Raw genomic sequence first — 20064 nt, forward strand, 5'->3', positions numbered from 1 at the left:
CCCCCGTTGGAGCAGGACTGTTCTTGTGACAAGATACTATGGTAGCCTGGCATTCTGGCTTATGTGAGGCATTTCTCAAGTTACCTAACAGCTACAAGCATGTAAGACTGGCACAGCTTTTTTCCTGAGCAAATCTTATCAACAAAGCTACTTTGACTATGTTTGGTTACATTTTAAGGCAGACATTTAAAATTTCAGCAAGAAGGGAATTTGATACAACAAGATACTAAGAGGGCATCTGGGAGTCTTAAAAACATTAAATATAAGAATATTATTTTGGAAAAATCAAAGGCCTTTCTAGTTCAATGCATTTAAACAATTGGAGGCAAAACTCCACTAACTTTTATAATTGTGGGTAAATGATTTTATCTCAATTCCCCTATTTCAGTCTACATAGCATGGATTATATTATTATCCAAAGTGTAAGATCGCTGAGACAATTAAATGACATAGTGTATGCAAAATATAGTACTTAGCACATTTTACAAATGAAGCATTGAATAAATCATTAATATTATCTCTATAAGATTATCACTTGGGGCCCTCCCTGGTGGTGCAGGGGGTTAAAGCACAGCACTAAGAAGCTAAAGCCACTTCTGCATGAGTTCGATTCCCTCCTGCCCTGGAGGTGACCCACATGGCGTGGCAGACCTCTCCTGGTGGTGCAGGGGGTTAAAGCGCAGCACTAAGAAGCTAAAGCCACTTCTGCATGAGTTCGATTCCCTCCTGCCCTGGAGGTGACCCACATGGCGTGGCAGACCTCTCCTGACTTGACCGCTGCTCCCCTCATCAGTGTACTTTGTGATCTGCCTGTTCTGCTCCCACTCCGTCTCTGGTGAAGCCTCTCACCGCCCTGAGCCTCTGGCCTGTACCCCAGTATGCACAAATAAAATAAATCTTAAAAAAATTAAAAAAAAAAGATTATTACTTGGTATTAACATTGGCTTGTAGGACTCATAAAATAGAGACCCTAATTTAGGTGACAGGGTGATTCTTAAGAGGAAGTGTGGGAAGTATTTTCTGGCTATAAAGACAGATATTTTCAGGGATAACTGCTTGGGGCCCGCAACTTTCTGTGTGCTGTCTTTGCTTTGTAGCAATTCTAGTTTTGAAGAAACCCCATGGGGCTTTCAACCAGGTCTATTGCAAACCCACCTGTTTCTATTTTGGCAAGTTAAAAGAATTCCAAACTAAATATTAATCAATGGAGAGGGCTGGTCATACCTTCCTATTAACTAAGTTTCCCCCCTTCGCAGTCCAGACCCGGAGCTACACACTGGCTTCTGTGTTGTTTGATGTGGTTCTCACCTCCTCCCTGAGCTCGTACTGATCGATGATGCTCTTCAGTTTCTCTGCGAGGTCTGTGTTCTCCTGACACAGCTTCATGTTGCGCTCACTCTGCTGCTCAATCTGGGCCTGGATCTCTGTCAGGGTGCTCTGGAAATGACTGGTGATCTCCTTCCTTTTCTCTTCTTCCTCCCGTGCCCGCTGAAGGGTTTCCTCCTGTCATTAAAAGCAAAATATTTTGATAAGCTGGTATTATGCACCTGGGTTTTGAGAACTTAGGGTGGTCAATGAAAGCAGATGAGTGTTCAGGGTAAGTAGGATTTTTTTTTTTCTCAGTCCTCTAGCACTAAAGTTGCTCAGCCCCAAATAAATGTATGAGCAAAGGTTTCAGCTGTAAATACATGGTCACTCAGAGCAGGTGCAATGAGGGCCTTGAATTTGTGAGTCATCCACGAATAGGCTTGTTTTAAGGAGGACGGATCTCCTGCTGAATGGATATACTGTAGTGACCTCTAACAAAAAATGCAGTCCCATGATGATCAGACAGAGCATGTGTTCCCTTGATTTGGTACAGAAAGAAGAACACTATACCTTATATTTCTCTATTAAAAGTGTGGCATGTTAACTATATAATTGCATAACCAGTTTTATAAATATAAGTGATCACAGAACAACTCATTAAAAAGCTTCAAAAAGTAAGTAAGGTAGTTCTAGATCAATTTCAGCAATTCAGGATATGAAAGGAAATATTTGAAAATATGTTGGATATTTTATTTCTGAAAGAACAATCATCCCATGGGCCACATAGGGTAATTGAAATGTTCAATGTAAGTTTTAAATCTGAAAGCATATTAAGCTTCCAATCCCTTTTAACTGGAAAACTAAACATCTAATTTCCCCTTTTGCTTTGTTAACATTCAAGAATTGGAAATTAACTTTATATCATCTCTGTTCTCTATGCTACTAAATCAGAACTGTCCCTTCATTGCTAACTTCTAACAATGTGCCCAAATTTTCTCAGTATTTATATAGAAACTTGTTTGCTTTGTGATTATTCCTCTCATTCTTTTAGAATAAAAGGATTTAATCTTGCTACATCATACCAAAGATAGAAACACTGCTGACAAGTGATATAGACATTTTCAGAATCCTTTCATTTCTCATTAATTGTTATTATGAAAGCTTGCTTCATTGTTGGCAAGTAAAATTATACTGCCTTTGGTTGTCTACCATGATCAAATTTGTCACAGGATTTTATAAAAGAAACAGTGATTTAAAAAGAAGTAATTGTGCAGGTCTTTGTTATGATAGCAGAAAAATGTGATCAAAATAAAAACTGAAGCTGAAAATATACTCTCTGGAAATAATTTATCATTTGGAATCCTCTATCATATTAGCATATTTCCTGTTACCTAAATCTTGACATCAGAATCATAATTTTTTAAAAAGATTTATATATTTATGCATACAGACCTGGGGTACAGGCCAGAGGTGCAGGGGTGGTGAGAGGTTTCACCAGAGAAAGAGTGGAAAGCAGAATAGGCAATCAATGAAGTACACTGCTGAGGGGGGTAGCGGGCGAGGCAGGAGAGGTTTGCCACACCATGTGGGTCACCTCCAGGGCCTGGGATCGAACTGGCATTGAGCAGCTGGGACTAGCTTGCAGTGCTGCATCCTAACCCATTATGTCACCAGGGAGAGCCCTAAAATCATAATTTATTCATGGTATAAATAAAAATTTTGAATAACAACTTCTTAGAGATATGGTCAAAAATGTCTATACTTCATAATCTGAAGAAGTGTTCAGAATCATTTAGATATTATTTCCCTAAACTTTGCCAACACTTCCTATTTGTACTTCACTAAAAGTGACTATTGCTGTTTGTTACAAGCAAATGAAATTCATCTAATAGTGATTATCTTTTTGTTTCTGATTGGCTCAGACGTCAACAAAGTCTCAAAGAACCAAAACCCATCATCTGAATACCATTTGTCTTTATAACTATTCCATCCATGAATGAATAGTAAATGAAAGAACCATCTCATACTTCTCAGCAAGTCTTAATTTCTTTTTAACTGGCTTCTGACTACAGAAAGAAGTATGTGTTAGGATAGCCTTAGACAAATGTCAGTCAATCACAGCACCCAATCCTGGTCCCAAAATGGCATTTTAGCATTTTATATTACCTTGTTTTGCAATGAGACAAAACTAAATCTATGAAAATTTTATAAAATTTGAGTCCTTTGGTAATGAATTTACAATCATTTGAACAGTGTTAGAAATAAAATCTTTCTTTATTGAATCCATTATTTCAAAGCAAAAACTAACAACTCAAATAAGATTGAGGGACAGCAGTTAACATAATCAAGAAATAAACTTTACAAGTGTCTGTGCATCTTGGAAATGGTGCTGTGTCTGGCATATAACCTACAGGTATTCAGTGAAACTTTATTTAAAGAATTAAAGTGTTATTATTCATTTGTATATAGACATGAGGAGTTTGGCTAAGACGATTTATATAGTCTTTTGCACATTAAAATCCTGTGATTTTAAACCTTTCCTAAAATCATATTTCCTGAGACACTTGTTTATCTCCTTCTGAACAGTTCTTTGTTAATGTAGTTTGATGTTTGAATAATTTAAAAGAATCAAATGGAAGCGCTGGTGTTAAATGTTATAAACTCAACATTTAATAATCCCTTGGAATAGAATGGGCATGACAAGAAAGTTAGTGAATGTGAAGATAAACCAAGCTAATGCAAAGAGAAAAAGGAGCAATGAAGAGGCCACTCAGCTACATGGGGGCTGATATCAAAGGGTCTAACACTCATAAGTCAGAATGTTAGAAGGAAAGGCAGAAAGAATGGCGCAGAAAAGGTATTTGAAGAAATAGTGACTGACACTTTCCCAATTTGCTGAAAGACAAAAATTACAGGTACATGAAACACAGCAAATCCCAAATAGGTTAATTACAGAGAAAACTATGAAAAACAATGATCAGTAGAAAAATTTTAAAGGACCCAGAATTAAATGACATATCTCATACACAGAGAAAACAACTCAAATTATTGTTGATTTTTCACCAGTAATTATCGAGGCCAGAATCCAGAATCTATAGAAGACAGAGAGAAAGAATGAAAAAATCCCTATCAACCCATAGTTCTATATCCACTGAGTATAGCCTTCAACGATAAAAGCTAAATAAAGACATTTTAAACATGAGAAAATAAGTAAAAGCTGATTTCCAGCGGACCTGTACTGTAAAATTGTTAAAGGAAGTTTTTCAGGTTGAAGTGAATGAAACTTGAAGGCCCAGGAGGACCAAAAGGTTAAATAAAAAAATATATAGTTTTACATTTAATTTTAAAAGAATAAATGTGATTGTTTCAGGTAAAAATCATAATATTGTCTCATGGGTTTTATAAGTTTATAAATTAGTACATATAACAATTACAATTTTAAATTAGAGGGGAGTAATTGGACCTACTTTGTTTCACATATTATGTACAGTGGTATAGTACTAACACCAGATAGACTATGAAAAGTTAAGAAATGCATATTATAAGCCAGAGCAACCACTAAAAATGCAAAATTATAATTAAAAACTCAAGAGAAAAAACAGGGCCTCCCTGGTGGTGCAAGGGATTTAGCCTTAGCACAATGAAGCTATCCGCAGCCACTGCAGTATGAGTTCAATCCCCTGCCAGGGAGCTGACCCACATGGCCCAGCAGACCGCTCCTATTTTGCCTGCTGCTCCCCTCAGTGGTGTATTTTCAGTAGATTTGCCTGTTTTGCTCCCCACATTGTCTCTGGTGAACCCTCTCACTGTTCCCCTGAATTTCTGGTCTGCACCCCAGCTCTTGTAATCATAAATAATAAACAAATAAATCTTTAAAAACAAAAATAAAACAGAATTAAAAGTTCAGATATTCTAAAAAGAACATATGAACATAAACAAGTGAGAATTAGAAATAAATGACAAAATGATACACACATATCTGACTACATCAATAGTTACATTATTTATAATAGACCCATACTCTAATTATAAGGCAGATATTGTAAAAATGGAAAGTATCAAGACCTGACTGTATATTGTCTATAACAAGTACACTTTCTATGCAAAGGCCCAATTGAAAATAAGTAGGTGGAAAGAGATGTGTAAGAATCACAATCTCACAAATCCACTGGTGCCTAATTTATTATTGTCAAAAGCATCAGGACCTTCAGCTAGAAGGGACTCACGCAATATTATGTTAGCGAGTCCTGTGTCTTGCTAGTGTCTGAGAAAGCACATTATCCACAGGGTAAAAGGCTTATGTTGTGATTAATGAAGTCAATGCAGAATGAATGAAGAGATCAGTCCATTATTTTAGATTGAATAATTAAGTCGGAAGAACAGTGCTTTTTCAAGTAGCTTTTTTCTTTGATGACTATTGACATTTTTGCGCTTAACTTTATTGTGTTAATGCGTTTTGTGGCAATTTATGTGATGTTATGCACATTTCACTATAATGCAAACAAGGACTGATTTTTTTTTTCAATTGGCATTTTGAAGATTAGAAGGAAAGCCTACCTTACAAGATAGCAAAAGCTAACTCAGAAGGACCCCAGTTTTGCTAAGGATCTGCTTGGTGTCAGCCACCTCCCATTTAATTTCCCCCCAACCACACAATGAAGTTGGTATAATCCCCATTTTACAGATGAGGACACAGACCAGCCAGGTACAGTAATTACAGGAAGTCACAAGCAAGCAAGCACAGGGCAGGCTAGCACGTGAACCCCTTTCTCTGCCCAAACACAATCTTTCCTGGAGTCGCAGAAGCCTGGGCCCAGCGCTGCCAGCCCGTGTGATTCGCCACCTCCTGCTCTTACCTTCAGGGTCTTGTTGTGCCTTTGCAGCTCCCGGCACAGACTCTCCAGCTTGCTGCGAGCCAGCACAGCCCTGCTGTGTTCACTTTGTAGCTGGTCTTTTTCTTTCTGGATTTGTACCTGTCTCTTCTGAAGGAGTTTTAGCTTCTTTTGCTCAGTGCGATGTTCATCCAGCTAGATGTGGGGGTGCAAATGTGAAAAAAAAAAAGTGGGAGAAAGTCTTTTGAGTTAGAATAGAAGCCAAAAAGAAAGTCATAAAGATCATTCATTCTTTGGTTGTTTGGAAACTTTTTTTTTTTTTTTTTTTGTATTATCTGGTTTCTCTGGAATTAAGTAAACTCCACAAAGTTGCATTGGCAGTGCTTGTCGATACAGCTTTTAGAGCATAGCATTCATAGATTTTTCCTTATTATTAGTCTTGATCTTTTCTTTTTCTGATCTTCTTGGGGGCAGAGGTATTAGAAAGAGATTTAGTCTTCTCCAGTCTATCTACTGATGCTGGTCTCAGTATCTGTAATCTGCTAGATTTTGTGTTTATTCATCCATCAACATTTATTTCTTACATTTTTATTTCTCAAAATATGCTGATAGCAACTATTTTTAAAAACAGGGAAAAGAGGCCCTCCCTGGTGTCACAGTGGGTTAAAGCACTGCACTAAGAAGCTTAAGCCACTTCCGCATGAGTTCTATCCCCGCCTGCCCCGGAGGAGATCCACATGGCTAGGGAGACCTCTCCTGACCGGCCCGCTGCTCCCCTCAGCAGTATACTTCATCCATCTGCCTGTTCTGCTCCTCACTCTGTCCCTGGTGAATCCTCTCACCCTCCGCATCTCAGGCCTGTACCCCAATTCTGTGTGAATAAATAAATAAATCTTAAAAAAAAAAAAAACAGGGAAAAGAAAAGCAGCCTCCTGGTGACAGAAGATGAAATCAGTGGGTTGCAAAGAAGGGGGAGAAGAGCAAGTCCCTCTTAACTACATAAGCCTGCATGAATCGACACTGAAGTTTTGGAAATGGCCGTAGCCAAGGTGCTGAGGTGCTGAGAGTGCTCAAGGTCGGGGGTCGGTGGGGCAAGGGGAAGGACAGATAAAATGTAGTTAAATTTGAATTTCAAGTAATTTTGTAGTAAAAGTATATCCAAAATGTTACCTAGGATATACTTTTAGGAGAATGTATTTATTTACCTAAAACTCAAGAATGACTGGGTAGTCTGTCCTTTTATTTGTTAAATTTGGTGACATATTTATGGAACTCGAGTCCAGGTAGGGGGAGTTTGGGGATCAGCCTCTCAGGTTGACCTGAAGCCACAGGAACTAGGCCCTTCTAGAAGTGCGGGTCTCAGACTAACAGGCAACGAGGCCACAGGCCAGAGGCGCGTCATCTGCTGGGCTCAGCACCTGAAGGAACTTCATAGCCAGCTAGGTCCTTGTTCTAGTAATGACCACATTGGCGGGGAGCTCCTCCGGCTTCTGTTGTTCACAGAGCCTGATGCAAGTGGACACTTAAACACCATGGAAGCCTGACGTGTGCCAGTTTCCCTGTCTTAAAAAAAAAGTTTTATTTCTCTGAATTATATGGACAGGTCTGTCACTCCTTTTAGTTTGCATCTTATTTTACTCCTTTCCACTTCCCTCCTGACACATTGAAATGATCATTCTAAACCTTTGCCAGATTAAACTAGGGATATTCACATTTGATATGTTATCTTCATACTTATGAATGATTTTTACTTATTGATAAGAATTAGCCTCAGGGAAATCTGGGCCCATAGTACTATAAATAAATCATTTGAAATGGAAAATTGTATTTTACTTTAGGTTTTTCACTCTAACCTCTTATCTACAGGACAGATTGGGTCCTGTCATCTTGAACCATTTCATAACTAGAGGCGAAACTTCTCATGTTCATGTTTAAACTTTAAATGACCTATTGTCTTTTCTTGGAACTTGTATTGTTATTACTGCTATTATGATTTAGAATACTTTCTGAAGCATATTAAAGCATATGGCAGGTACCTCAACTTTAGTACTACTGACAAGTTGGGACAGGCGAATCTTTCTGGAAGGTTTGTCCTATGCATCCTAGGCTGTCTGGCAACATCTCTGGTCTCTGCCCTAGTAGTACCCCTTAATTTTGGTACCTGAAATATCTCCAGAGAGACATTAGCTATAGTCCCATCGTGACCACACTGCCCTGTTTGGGAGACTCTGTACTAGATGGATTTATCTCAGTGTCTGGAAGGATTTTCCCTACATGGATTTCATTAACTGGAAGACATGATTTGTGTTTGCTCAATGACCAGTTAATGTTTTAGTTTTACTGCAAGACTATACACATTTAAAATTTAGCTAGGTCTGTCTTGGTTGGCTCGAAATAAAAATGCTTAACTCTCTGACAATTTTTTTTCAGAGTGTGGCTAATTTTGTTCAAATACTTCAGACTTCTGTGAATGCATATGGGGTTTCCTAATGAATGTAAGCAAACATATTGCCTCTGAGTCAACTGTAGCCAAATGTTGGCGTTGCAGTTTAATAATGTACCCAGACACTGTTCTTCTGTACAATTCTAACAGGCATATAGGATTTTTATCTGTAATTTCTCTAGTTTTCACTCTCTCTTTTACTGTTAAGTTAAAAAAGTAAAATTAATGCCAAACACCAAATAGTACAGTTGTGGTAATGTTCTAAGTACATTAAAATTGAGCAAAATTGCAAAATATTTCTTCCCAGATCATTTTTTATTTTAGTCATGAAGTAACCTTACTTATTAATGATCTTAACTTTGTTTATTAATGAATACACTAGCAGATAATATTGCAGAATTCAGAATCTTTAAAGATAAGTAAGCTAGAGTGGCAGTTAGATTCACAGAGTTGAATTTGATGATTTATTTTATGTTAACAGTAATATTTCAGGTAACTTGTACACTAATATCCAAATCAGTGAGCACAGAAATGGGTTTTGGCCTCCAAGTGAAAGGTTAAAATTCTTCATGATTCTCCCTTTCCAAAAAGGAAAGGTAATAGGTTGGGCGGGGGAATGTTTGTATGTCAGTTTTCTCCTATTAATTTTTTTAGAACAATCTTTTGGGATTTCAAGTTTACTCTCAGACATGACACAGATGGCAAAATATAGTAATAAAGGCTTGAATTGAGTGGGATCTAGATAAAAATAACCTCTGTGGGGTGTTGGTTGATGAGGAAAGTGAGCAGTAAGTTTCTTGAGAGTAGGGGGAGCAGTTCTGACTCATGAAGAAAATAACAGGCAAAGTGGAGAAGTGATTTTTCCTGGGGTCTTGCTGTGAGTTGGGAGCAGGAGGCAGGAACACTGTCTGCAAACAGCTTCCTGGGCTGGTCTGAATCCTCCCCAGCCCCACCAAGTATAGAACATGCACTAGAATCCAAACATGAATGACCTTCATGTGAGTAGGTAAATTGAGAGCAAAGGGAAAATAATGAAAATAGCAAGGATGGGCAGCTGAGAATAGGGGCTGAATTTGGGGGGGGTAATTATTTTTGACACCTAACTATTTTGAATGAGTTGTTGGAAAAAGGGTACATTAAATTTTGCTTTAAAATTGTACTGTTCCTATAGGCATTTAAAAAAAGCATTCATTGATTTAGTAATCCCATTTTGGAACTTTCCCTAAGATCATAAAAAGGATAAGGAACAAATCTAATGCATGATGATGTTCAATGCAATAGTATTTGGTAAAATAGGTATTGGAAGGGATGGAAATGTTTCCAAATTAGAGAATTAGTTGATAAGGCCATTTAATGGAATATGACATAACTATTACAAAATTATGAAGACTAAAAATTATATTAGCAAATATCTTGTACATGAGCCCCCCCCCCCAAAAGAAAAATAAAACAAAAAAAAAAAAAAAAAGACACTGAATTGTATAAGTGTTGTGTGCAGGGACAATGCAGTACTACAAGGCGCCTCGAAATAAAAGGAAAGAAAAATGGTGGTCAAAGAACTTAGGACAGAAAAGCAAGAAAGCAGGTCACTCGTTAAGCTCTACTCCATCAAGAAGGAAATGCACCAGGAACTTGCAGCATATTCTGTGTTCAAGGGTCTCTTCAAGGAAACAATGAAGAGGATGAAGTCCAGGGCCTCGGAGGTGCCACAGGGAGTGAGAGGCCATGGCTCTTGAATGTTCTCAGCTGTAAGGTAAGTCTTTGGGAGCAGTTCAGCCTGTCTCCCGTGTGTGTATTTGTGGACTTAAGTTACATTTTCCTGTCACTGTGTCTTCAAAGGAAATAAGCAAATACAAATGTTTAAAGAAAAAAAGCAGAAATGAAAAAGCAGTGACAAGCTTCACTGGAGAGGATGGCGGCCCCAGCCACTTGCCCAAAAGCAGAGGTGGCTCTTGGAGCCAGTGCTGTGAGGCGCCTGGACCAGGGATGCTGCCTCCCCGCGTTCTCTCTGTCCCCTGCAGAACTAATGCTAACCAATGCCAGGACTGCCTGCGAGGAGCCAGTTCCAATCATGGCTTCTCCGCTGTCTGGGAATGGCTTCCCTTCTGCTTAGAAACTCTAGTTTACTGGGGGGACTGCGTGGGGAGGCCCCAGCACTGAGCACAAAAGCAAACCATGCCAGGCACACTGCAACCAAGTGGTAGGAAGAAGAATGTGGATCAAAGAGAATGAATAAATCAATACTCAGTCAACATCATGAGAGTGTGTGGTGAACTGACAGGGGGAGAACTTAACCTTCGCCTTCTCCAGGGAGCACCTCTGACAAACCCGGAACTGGAACTAAAAGAGAGCTTGCTTCTTATCAAGCTTATTTCTGTGTTATCTCATCACCAGAAGGAACTAGAAAATATCCATAACTGTCAATTATCTATAGTCTCTCTCCCACTCTCCAAATTGTGAAGATGGAATAGACTGCAACTCTATCTTCCTTTTGCTTTTCCTTCCTCAGCTTTTCTATTTCCTTTTGAAAATTCTACTGTTAGGAATTCCAGTTTTGGCCTGTCTGAGGTACTAGGCATGTTCTGGAATGATGTATTAGAAAAACGAACAGCCTCTATCACAGTTTGAAGCTCTGTGGAAAAAGAGAGCTAATCAAATATCTTACCAGTTCAGCATACTTCTTGAATAAAAAATCAAGCTTTTCTTCAGGTGTCTGCAACTTGCTCAAATTTTGCATTAGCAGGTTGGCTTCTTTGCCTTAAAGAAAAACAAAGATCATAAAGATATTTTAAAAATAAGTGTTGAGGCCCTCCCTGGTGGCGCAGCAGGTTAAAGCACAGCACTGAGAAGCTAGGGCCGCTTCCGCATGAGTTCGATCCCGCCTGCCCCGGAGGTGACCACATGGCGCGGCGGACCTCTCCTGACCCGCCCGCTGCTCCCCTCAGCAGTGTAGTTCGTCGATCTGCCTGTTCTGCTCCCCGCTCTGTCTCTGGTGAAGCCTCTCGCCGCCCCTGAGTCTCTGGCCTGTACCCCAGTTCTGTGTGCACAAATAAATCTTTAAAAAAAAAAAAATAAGTGTTGAACTTGATAATAGATGTTATAGACTGGAAACTCAGATTGTCTACTTGCTAGTTATTATCCAACCTTGGTCAAACCACTTAACTCACATGAACCTCAGATATAATTTACTTTCCGTAAGAATGGATGACCCTATCTGACAAAGTGAGGATGAGCCCACAAAAGAGTCTCAGAAAATAGCCACTAAGAGTAATCCTCAAGTTTTCAGGTCAAGAGTCCATTTTTAGTACTCTTCTAAATAGTTTTCAGTATTCCAAAAACATTTGAATATTTTAGAAATGCTCAAAAGAATCAAAAACACTGAAGGAATAACCATCTCTTTTCTCATGTTAATCAATAAAGAGGCAAAAATTGATCACAATTTCTGACTGCAGCGAGACAGTCAATATTGATACACAGATGCTGGAATCTCAATCTAAAGCAAAGAAACTGAAGAGTTTAGTCTGCCCACTGGGGGGAGGGGTTTGTTATTATTTTCCCGGTACCTCTGGCCTTGATTTGGAAACCAATTCTGTCATTTTGTGTGCATGAGTCCATTCCATAAGATATGGGTGGCAATAATTGCCATCATATTTCCTACTCAAAGTACAGAACTAAATCCTCAATAGAGCAAGAAAACACACTAAGCAAGGAGGGCTGTTCCACAGGCTGTCCCTGGGGCAGGTCAGCCTTCCTGGTCTGCCCTCCTCCCACTCAGGACTTAGGCCCTGTGGGCACTTTCACTTTCTAGTCACATTTGCTGTTACATTTAAAACTCATCTGCTCATGGTTATTTAAAGGTGAGGGTCAGATTTTTTCTTTCCCCGTGGTATTTTTTGTCTCTTTCAACTCAGGCAGCCCAGTGTCTAAGTAGCCATTGGGCTGAGTGCTCAGTGGGACAAGCAGAGTCCTGAGGCCTGCATGTACTACTGACTGTTCCTCTTCACATGGTCTGACCAAGATGGAACAGTTTTCCAGTCCTTACCTATGTGGACTTCTCACTCTACCTAATCAAGTAGGAAGGGCAAGCCACACAGTACATCTTTTTCCCCAATAAAAATCTAATTAGGAATATTAACTTGCACAAAAGCAGGCATTTCTCTTGTCTTGGAGAGGCAGCTATATCATGCAATTAAGACACATTCGTACTAAAAAGTCGTGCATTGTTTAACTGAAATTTGAATTTCCCTGGCCACCCCGAATTGTTATATGCTAAATATGATAATTCTAATGGCATCACAGAATTCTGTTTAGAAGGAACTTCAAAGGGCATCCAAATGGTTAATTTTATAGATGAAGCATCTAAGGCCCAGAGAAGACTGAAGGTACATAATTTGCACTGGCAGAGCCACAGCTTGATCCAAGATTGTCTACTTTTTCTAAATCACTCTGTTCCCATGTGGAATTTTGGTGCCAGGGAAACCTCAAGAAATAAAAGACTAACAGCTGGTTTTGTTCTCCTTTGCCCCTTGAGTCAATTCAGATTAGATGCTTCTTCTCAGCTAGGGGAGAAGGTGGATGTGTGTGTTTCCCTCCAGTTGCCATCTGTTCTAACTGCTGTCTCTAATCCGATAATCACTGATGCCCACACCCCCCGGGCAGGCACTTTGTTTTACTACCTCAACAACTGGGCTGGACATCAAGTGTCTTGATCAGATTTGGTTTAGGAAACAACAGGTTTGGGCTTGATGGATGCTTAAGAACGGTCAATAAAGGGAGTAAAACTAGACCAAATGCGAGCTAGTATCAGGAAAAGCGAATGAACGCTGTCCTGCAGACAATCTTGCAATCCACTGGAGGAAAGACTGGTCTGACTCGCACCTGTGACACTCAGCATATCCAGGCGCCTCTTAGGCAGCGCACCCACATGCAAAACCACTGCATGTCTCATGTCGGGGAGCTAGAAATGCTTGAGTGGGCCGAAGGGGTCACTTTTTCTCTCCTCATCGAGTACCTTCTCTTCCTGTTTTTTGTAATCAGTTTTATTTTTAATCATCACACTCACTGAAGTCTCTTCCTGCTCTAGTATTTTGTTATTTGTATAGAAGGTTAACACTCAGTATAGTTTTTATTTATTCCTTATGCAAAACAAACAAACAAAAAATGGAATGCCTTGGAGTCAGACCTGCATGTATGCGGATTCCAAGCCATGAGGCATCAGAGAGTTCAAGCATCAACCATGGCTTCCATAATCTGTGTCAAAATTACCCAGAGTGCTTGGCCATTCTAGACCTACCAATTCTTAACCTGTATGAGAATCTGAACATATGAAACCATTCCTATATTAATTTTTTTGATACAGAGTCCACTATCTCTGCTTTGTACAATTTCTCTTTCATTCACTGATTCATCCTTATAAAAGATACTTATTGAGAACTTAGTGTGTGGCATCTGTTGTTCTATCACTTTGTTTCTAACAATGGTTAAATACCGAGACAGTCCGTTTGACAAAAAAGCTAGTGGGAGTGACATGCATCATCAAATAATCACAGATATAAATTTATCTCTCAAATGATGGTAAATGCCAGCAAGGACAGATACATGGTACCAGAGAAGACTTCATCAAAGGTTGGGTTAAGAACATAATACTTGAGTTGTGAGTTAAGTGCCCTAGGGCTGCAATGGGGTTGGGAGGGGTGCTTAGAGAGAGGACATCAGAAATGAGTAACCCTTAGGCAGCAGTTGTGGTGATGATGGGGGAGACTGTTCACTCAGGAAGGGGAAATTGGGGGGTACAGTGACAGGAGATAATGCAGGAGAAACTGGGGTGGTTAGACCATTAGCATCTGAAAAAGTACTAAGAATTTTAGTTTTCATGCTAAGAGCAATGGAAGCATTGAGGACAGAATGAGTGGACAACACATGAATACGTTCACTAGCACTGAGGGCAGCAGCTAGGACAAGCACAACAAAAGAAAATGCAGGCAAAACTGATAGGAAGCTGTTGTAATCCAGATGTGAGACGCCAGCAAAGGCGGACACTCCTCTTTAGTGCTAGGAAACATCATGTACTGGAACATAGCTACTTGCCTAATCCTTTTAGGATTTTTTTCTCCAATTTTTGCTCTTTACTGCTGGCAGCCTCCTTGGCTGTGGTGGACTCGCCAGCAGCCATGGGTTCTCTCTCAGGCTCTTCAGTGACCTCCTCACAGTCCCCGTCCTCATTGTCCGGTGGATTTGGGTTCTCAGGCTGCTCCTTGGCCTGGGCAGAGCCCCCCAAGCTGGCAGCCGGCCCGTATGTGCTGATGATGTCCTCTAGTTGCCGATTCAGCTCTTCGGAGATGTCCGGAGCTCCCTGGTCAGGCTGCACTCCTGCCTCCTTCTCTGGTGGCTGCCCAGGGGGTGAGGAACCCCGATCATCCTGCTTTTCCAGACCACTTAGACCCGGTAATGAGGAACTGTCCTGTGGAGGAGGTGTTGACTGTGGTTTCCCTGAGAGTGGTACAGGGTGATTGGTCTCCATGCTGGGAACAGAATCTAGTGGTAAACACAATCAGGTTTTTGTTGTTAACTCAAATGCTGTAAATGATAGGGAGGGATATTCCCAAGGACTGTGGAGTTTTTACAGTCTCTACCAGAATGAATATACTTTCACAAATCACTGATACTGCAATTAGGTAAGTAGGAATGGTAGAGAGCTATTTTTTTTTTCAAATCAAAAAATGCTGTTATATTGTTTGTTATACTGTTATATTGTTTATGTACATTTGAGTTTGGTCTCTAAATCAGGCTAATATCTACTATCATTGACATTAACAGTTATTCAAAATGTTTGACAAAATCATGCTAGTCATTTTGCATAGAATAGTCCATTGTTGTTATTATTATTATTTTTTTAAAAAAGATATATTTATTTATTCATACATACAGAACTGGGGTACAAGCCAGAGGTGCAGGGGCAGTGAGAGGATTCACCAGAGACAGAGTGGGGAGCAGAACAGGTAGACTGATGAAGTACACTGCTGAGGGGAGCAGCAGGTGGGTCAGGAGAGGTCTGCCGTGCCATGTGGGTCAGCTCCAGGGCGGGGGATCAAGCACACTGAAGCAGTTGCGGCCAGCTTGCAGTGCTACTCCTAACCTATTGCGCCACCAGGGAGGGGCTGTTGTTACTACTCTTCTACAGAATTCTGAGTAGATTTATACTCACTGGAAGTATATATACACAATATGTTTCAGTTTAGAAATGTTAGTCCCCCCCCAAAACTTTTATGCAAGAAAACACTTAATACAAGAACCATTGTATTTACTAAAACTATTCATGGCCAGACATTCCTAAACTATTTTATTCTCTAGATCAAGATTTAATTAATATAAATACACTGATGCAAATGAATTGTTATACTGGGTAGAGGAGATACTTTTTTGCTTTTCTGGTATTTCCCTTTTCCTAGATGAGTAACACATAATTACTAATCAGCAAAACTTTTTCCCTGAGGTTCACATTACCATCATTTTTGAAACGAGACAGAGAATAAATGAAGCAGAAAGTAGTACATGAAGCATCGTCACGCTCTTAGTGATAATTCCTTGAATTTCTGTAATACATTTTAGCTGCAGTATAAAAACTTACCTTCTTAGAAACAGATTACAGTTTTCTTAGTTAAGAAACTCTAGGACAACTTAATCATAACAATCACTTTTAAGAAAAAGCAATATGTCATCACCAGGGAGGGAAGGAACTAAGAAAAAATTCAGATACAATATGGATTATGGATTCTGGGAAGTAGGGGATGAGGAATAAGTTTTGTCAAGACTCCAGGGTTTCTGGCTATGGCCATTTCTAGGGTGGCAATAGATTTGGCTGATGCCTTTAAGTTATGGTGTATTTTCTTTGTAAATGGGCTTCACTGGGGCTGCTGCTGTTGTGTATCATAAAAAATGGCAGGTTACTCATAACACACAGAGTTTGCTGTTGTGGAGACGTGAAAGCGAAAACAAAAATATACCCCTCCATGCACTCCACAGCTTCCTCCTCTTGTTCTCGGGGCAGGCAGAACCAAATGCTAGAATGCCAATGAGAATGGAAAATGTAGCACGTAGACCTTGCCACCCACTCTTGCTCCCCACCAAGTGGGAGCACTTGTTAACTTGGAAGGAAGCCCTTTTCCTCTTACCCATTTTAATTCACTAACTTTATTATCAAGTAAAGTAGTAAACAGCTCTTTTGTCTTCATGGCTGGAATTTCTTTATCCTGACCTCTACTTGTTGGGCACACTCATCTATATATATCTGACGCCCCTCCCTGAACTCCGAGAAAGATACATGACACCTGCTGTCCAGCCAGAAGTTATTTTAAGCTCTTCTAAAGGGAGCCATGGCATTTAGTGCTTCAGCCTTGAAAATCAAGGGAAGAGAATACTTTTAAATCAAATTGAAAACAGTGCGGGTTTTAAAGTGTCAGGTAGGTTTCTTAGGATGAAATGAAATCAAAAGTAATGAATATAAACAAAACTGTCCCGAGGACTTTTACTGTGGTTAGTTCAAAGCAAGTGTTTTGTTTGTATTTGATTTCTTCTTCATTCATCAGAAGCCGTAATTAATGTTTTTTTTATGTCAATTGTATGGCTATCCTTTAAACTCATGCTCCATATCTACTTTAAGATAGTATAACACTGTCATTGTAAACCACAGTACAGCTGAATTCCAAAAGTAATTGAACGAGAACAAAACAAAGTCCAAAAACTCTATCACTTTGAACTTGTCCTTTTCTATATTAGTTAATTTTACAAGAAATTATTTCTAAATTGTACCTTCTAGATTTCTAAATTGTACCTTTATTGCCTATTTTCTTCTTCCTCTAAGAGAGAATTTTTCACTGGGATTGACAATCCCAGTGGGTTATCTCACACACACACACACACACACACACAGACTCACCTTCCTGAACAACACATTTTAATTATAAATAAAACAATGGGAAGTTCTTCAACAGTTCACTGGCAATCTGAAAGTTGCAAGTTTTGAACACCACAAACCACACCCTACATCCCCTCACAGGGCTTGGGGGAGTGTTTGTCATACTTACCAGAAGGCAAGGAGCTAAGCAGAAAAAGAAAGGAGAGGAAAGAGGCAGCAAAAAAAGCTAGTCAGAGCCACAGCGACAACAGGAGACAGGCAGGCGGCTGTGTTCTTACCAGGGAGAGAGAAACTACACACACAGAGACACACACAGACACCAGGCAGCGGGGGAGGGGGGGGGGGGGGGGGGGGAAGGAACATCGTATGACATAGCAAGAGAGGAATACACTCAAGCTTCTCTGCTGGCTCCTGGCAGGTGACTTAGAGAAAAGAGAAGCAGCAGCTACATCTTGTGAGACCTCTCTCCCTCCCTCCTTCCTTCCTTCCTTCCTTCCTTTCTTCTTCCCACTTCCTTCCTTCTTCCCCCCGGGTCCCCCCCTCCTCCCTTCCCTTTTCATATACATTTATTGAACTGCTATTATTTTGCGCCCTTGCTTCTTTTTTTTTTCACAATAAAGACTGCCTCCGCTCAGATGTGGCCACCTACATTCTCCCACCACCAAATCTCCCATAATCCTCTACTGTAGTCTTTTGGGCTCACTCCTACTTTTTTTCTCCTCTCTCTTTCTAACTCCCCCTCCCCTCCTGTGTGCTTCAGATCTATGATCAGCTTTCAAGGATTGGTTTTTAAGGATTGTCTTTGTCTGATCCTTTGTTTGGTTTCTCTATACCCCAAATATAAATGAAACCATCTGGTATTTATCTTCCTCCTTCTGGATTATTTTACTTAAGATAAGGGATTATCAGACTCTTGTTTTGTCCTTTAAAAAAGTTTAAACTCTCATTACATGGCCCTTTTGCTAGAGGAAATTTTCATGATTATTAGTGTATGGGGGTGGAGATCAGCTTTTCTGATTTCTTAATTTATTACCAGTGTGTTCTATGATACATCTTTACCCTACCCCCCCAGCCTAATTAGTATCAGATTTCTTATAGGAATTGTGGAAAAAGATAAGCAATAACACAACAAAAAGGAGATAGCAGAACTACTTCAAGTCCGATGTCAGCGTTTGGTTGATTCATACAATTTGATCTGAAGATGGAGAGAGCTATTTTTCTTGGGATTAGTGCTGTCTTCATGGTACTTTACACCACCTGCATATACGTGGTGCTTGGTGTGACCTCAGATCCTGAGTCTTACTCAGGTAGCAGCATTTAGCATCCCAGGTAAGCCCTCATGGAAAGAGCCTACTTTTTCTTAGAGGTTTAGGAGGCTTCTTAGCTTTCATAGCAGCTTTCCCATTTTTCTCAAGCCCTCAATGTGTCCCTAAATCCTCCTTGGAAAAAGAACCATATCTTCACTCACCATGTTGCTTCCTCTTAAACTACACCCATTCCCCTTTTCTTTCTGCTTCCAGAGAATGTGTTTATACATTTTTCCATAGCAGTCTTCCATCAGAGTTTCTGCTCTTGGGACTGGCTGGGCATTGTGACATCCTCTAGTTGGCAGAATAATATCACTCAAAAGACATTCACACCCTATTTAGGAACTTTGAATATGTTACTTTACATGATGAATGAGACTTTGCAGATGGGGCTAAATAAAAGATCTTTAGATGTGGATGAGAATTATCCAGGATTGTTTGCATGGCTCCAGTGTAATCACAAGGGTTCTCTTAAGTAAAAGAGGGAGGTAGGAGGACCAGTAAGAAAAGGAAATTTGATGATCTAAGTTCAGAGGAACGTGGACGTCTTTAGAAGCTGGGAAAGGAAAGGAGATTAGTGCTTTTATAGATCATCCAGAAGGAACGCAATCCTTCTGATACCTGGGTGAGCAAAACTCATTTTGGATTTCTAACCTCCAGAACTGCAAAATAATAAATTATTGTTTTAGGCCACTAGCTGTTTGGCTAGCTATTCTAACAGCAAGGGGAAATTAAGATATCCCATTCCCAAACTTATTGTTAACAATAAGTCAGTGTTTCTCCAATTTAAATCATGTACAGATTCCACTAACAGGTTAGTTTTATGTTGAAATTAATTTAAATGGGAAAAGAAGAACTCATCATGATTGAACTAAAGCATTACATTATTTTTGTACCATTGTCTACTAATATAAAAAATTATGAATGTCTAATAGCTTGTGACACAAACTAAAACATTTTAATAACACTACACACTGACAAATACAATTCAAATTAGCAACATTGCTTTGATGTGACAAATAATATTTCGTTGAACCCAATTGCTACCTGCACTATGAATGTGGCACTGATTGCTGGTCCTTTTGAGTTGATGACATTCTGCTACCATGTGCTTTGTGAAATAACAGTTTTGTCGACACTTGGTGCACTCAATTATTAGATAATTTTCTTTCATATGAGCTGCCATAATTTCAGCTGCACTGCCTTTGAAACCAATGCATCATCTGCTGCTCTTTCCCACTTTCCTGCATTTGTAAAAGC

General features: G+C 39.7%; 1 protein-coding gene across 1 annotated transcript in view; it reads right to left on the bottom strand.

Annotated features, from left to right (window-relative positions):
- TXLNB (taxilin beta) overlaps nt 1-15117 on the bottom strand; it is a 30481-nt gene extending 15364 nt beyond the window's left edge. The window contains exons 1-4 of the mRNA XM_012735020.1: nt 14671-15117; nt 11249-11340; nt 6165-6335; nt 1309-1503 (exon numbers count right to left, since the gene is read on the bottom strand). Coding sequence (XP_012590474.1) covers nt 1309-1503; nt 6165-6335; nt 11249-11340; nt 14671-15103 — 891 coding nt within the window. The 5' untranslated portion in view covers nt 15104-15117. The remainder of the gene's footprint in view (nt 1-1308; nt 1504-6164; nt 6336-11248; nt 11341-14670) is intronic.
- Between the last annotated feature and the right edge of the window lie 4947 nt (nt 15118-20064).

The sequence above is a fragment of the Condylura cristata genome, unplaced genomic scaffold (genome assembly GCF_000260355.1).
Source record: "Condylura cristata isolate star-nosed mole 26May11 unplaced genomic scaffold, ConCri1.0 scaffold00001, whole genome shotgun sequence".
In the NCBI taxonomy this organism is placed as follows: domain Eukaryota; kingdom Metazoa; phylum Chordata; class Mammalia; order Eulipotyphla; family Talpidae; genus Condylura; species Condylura cristata.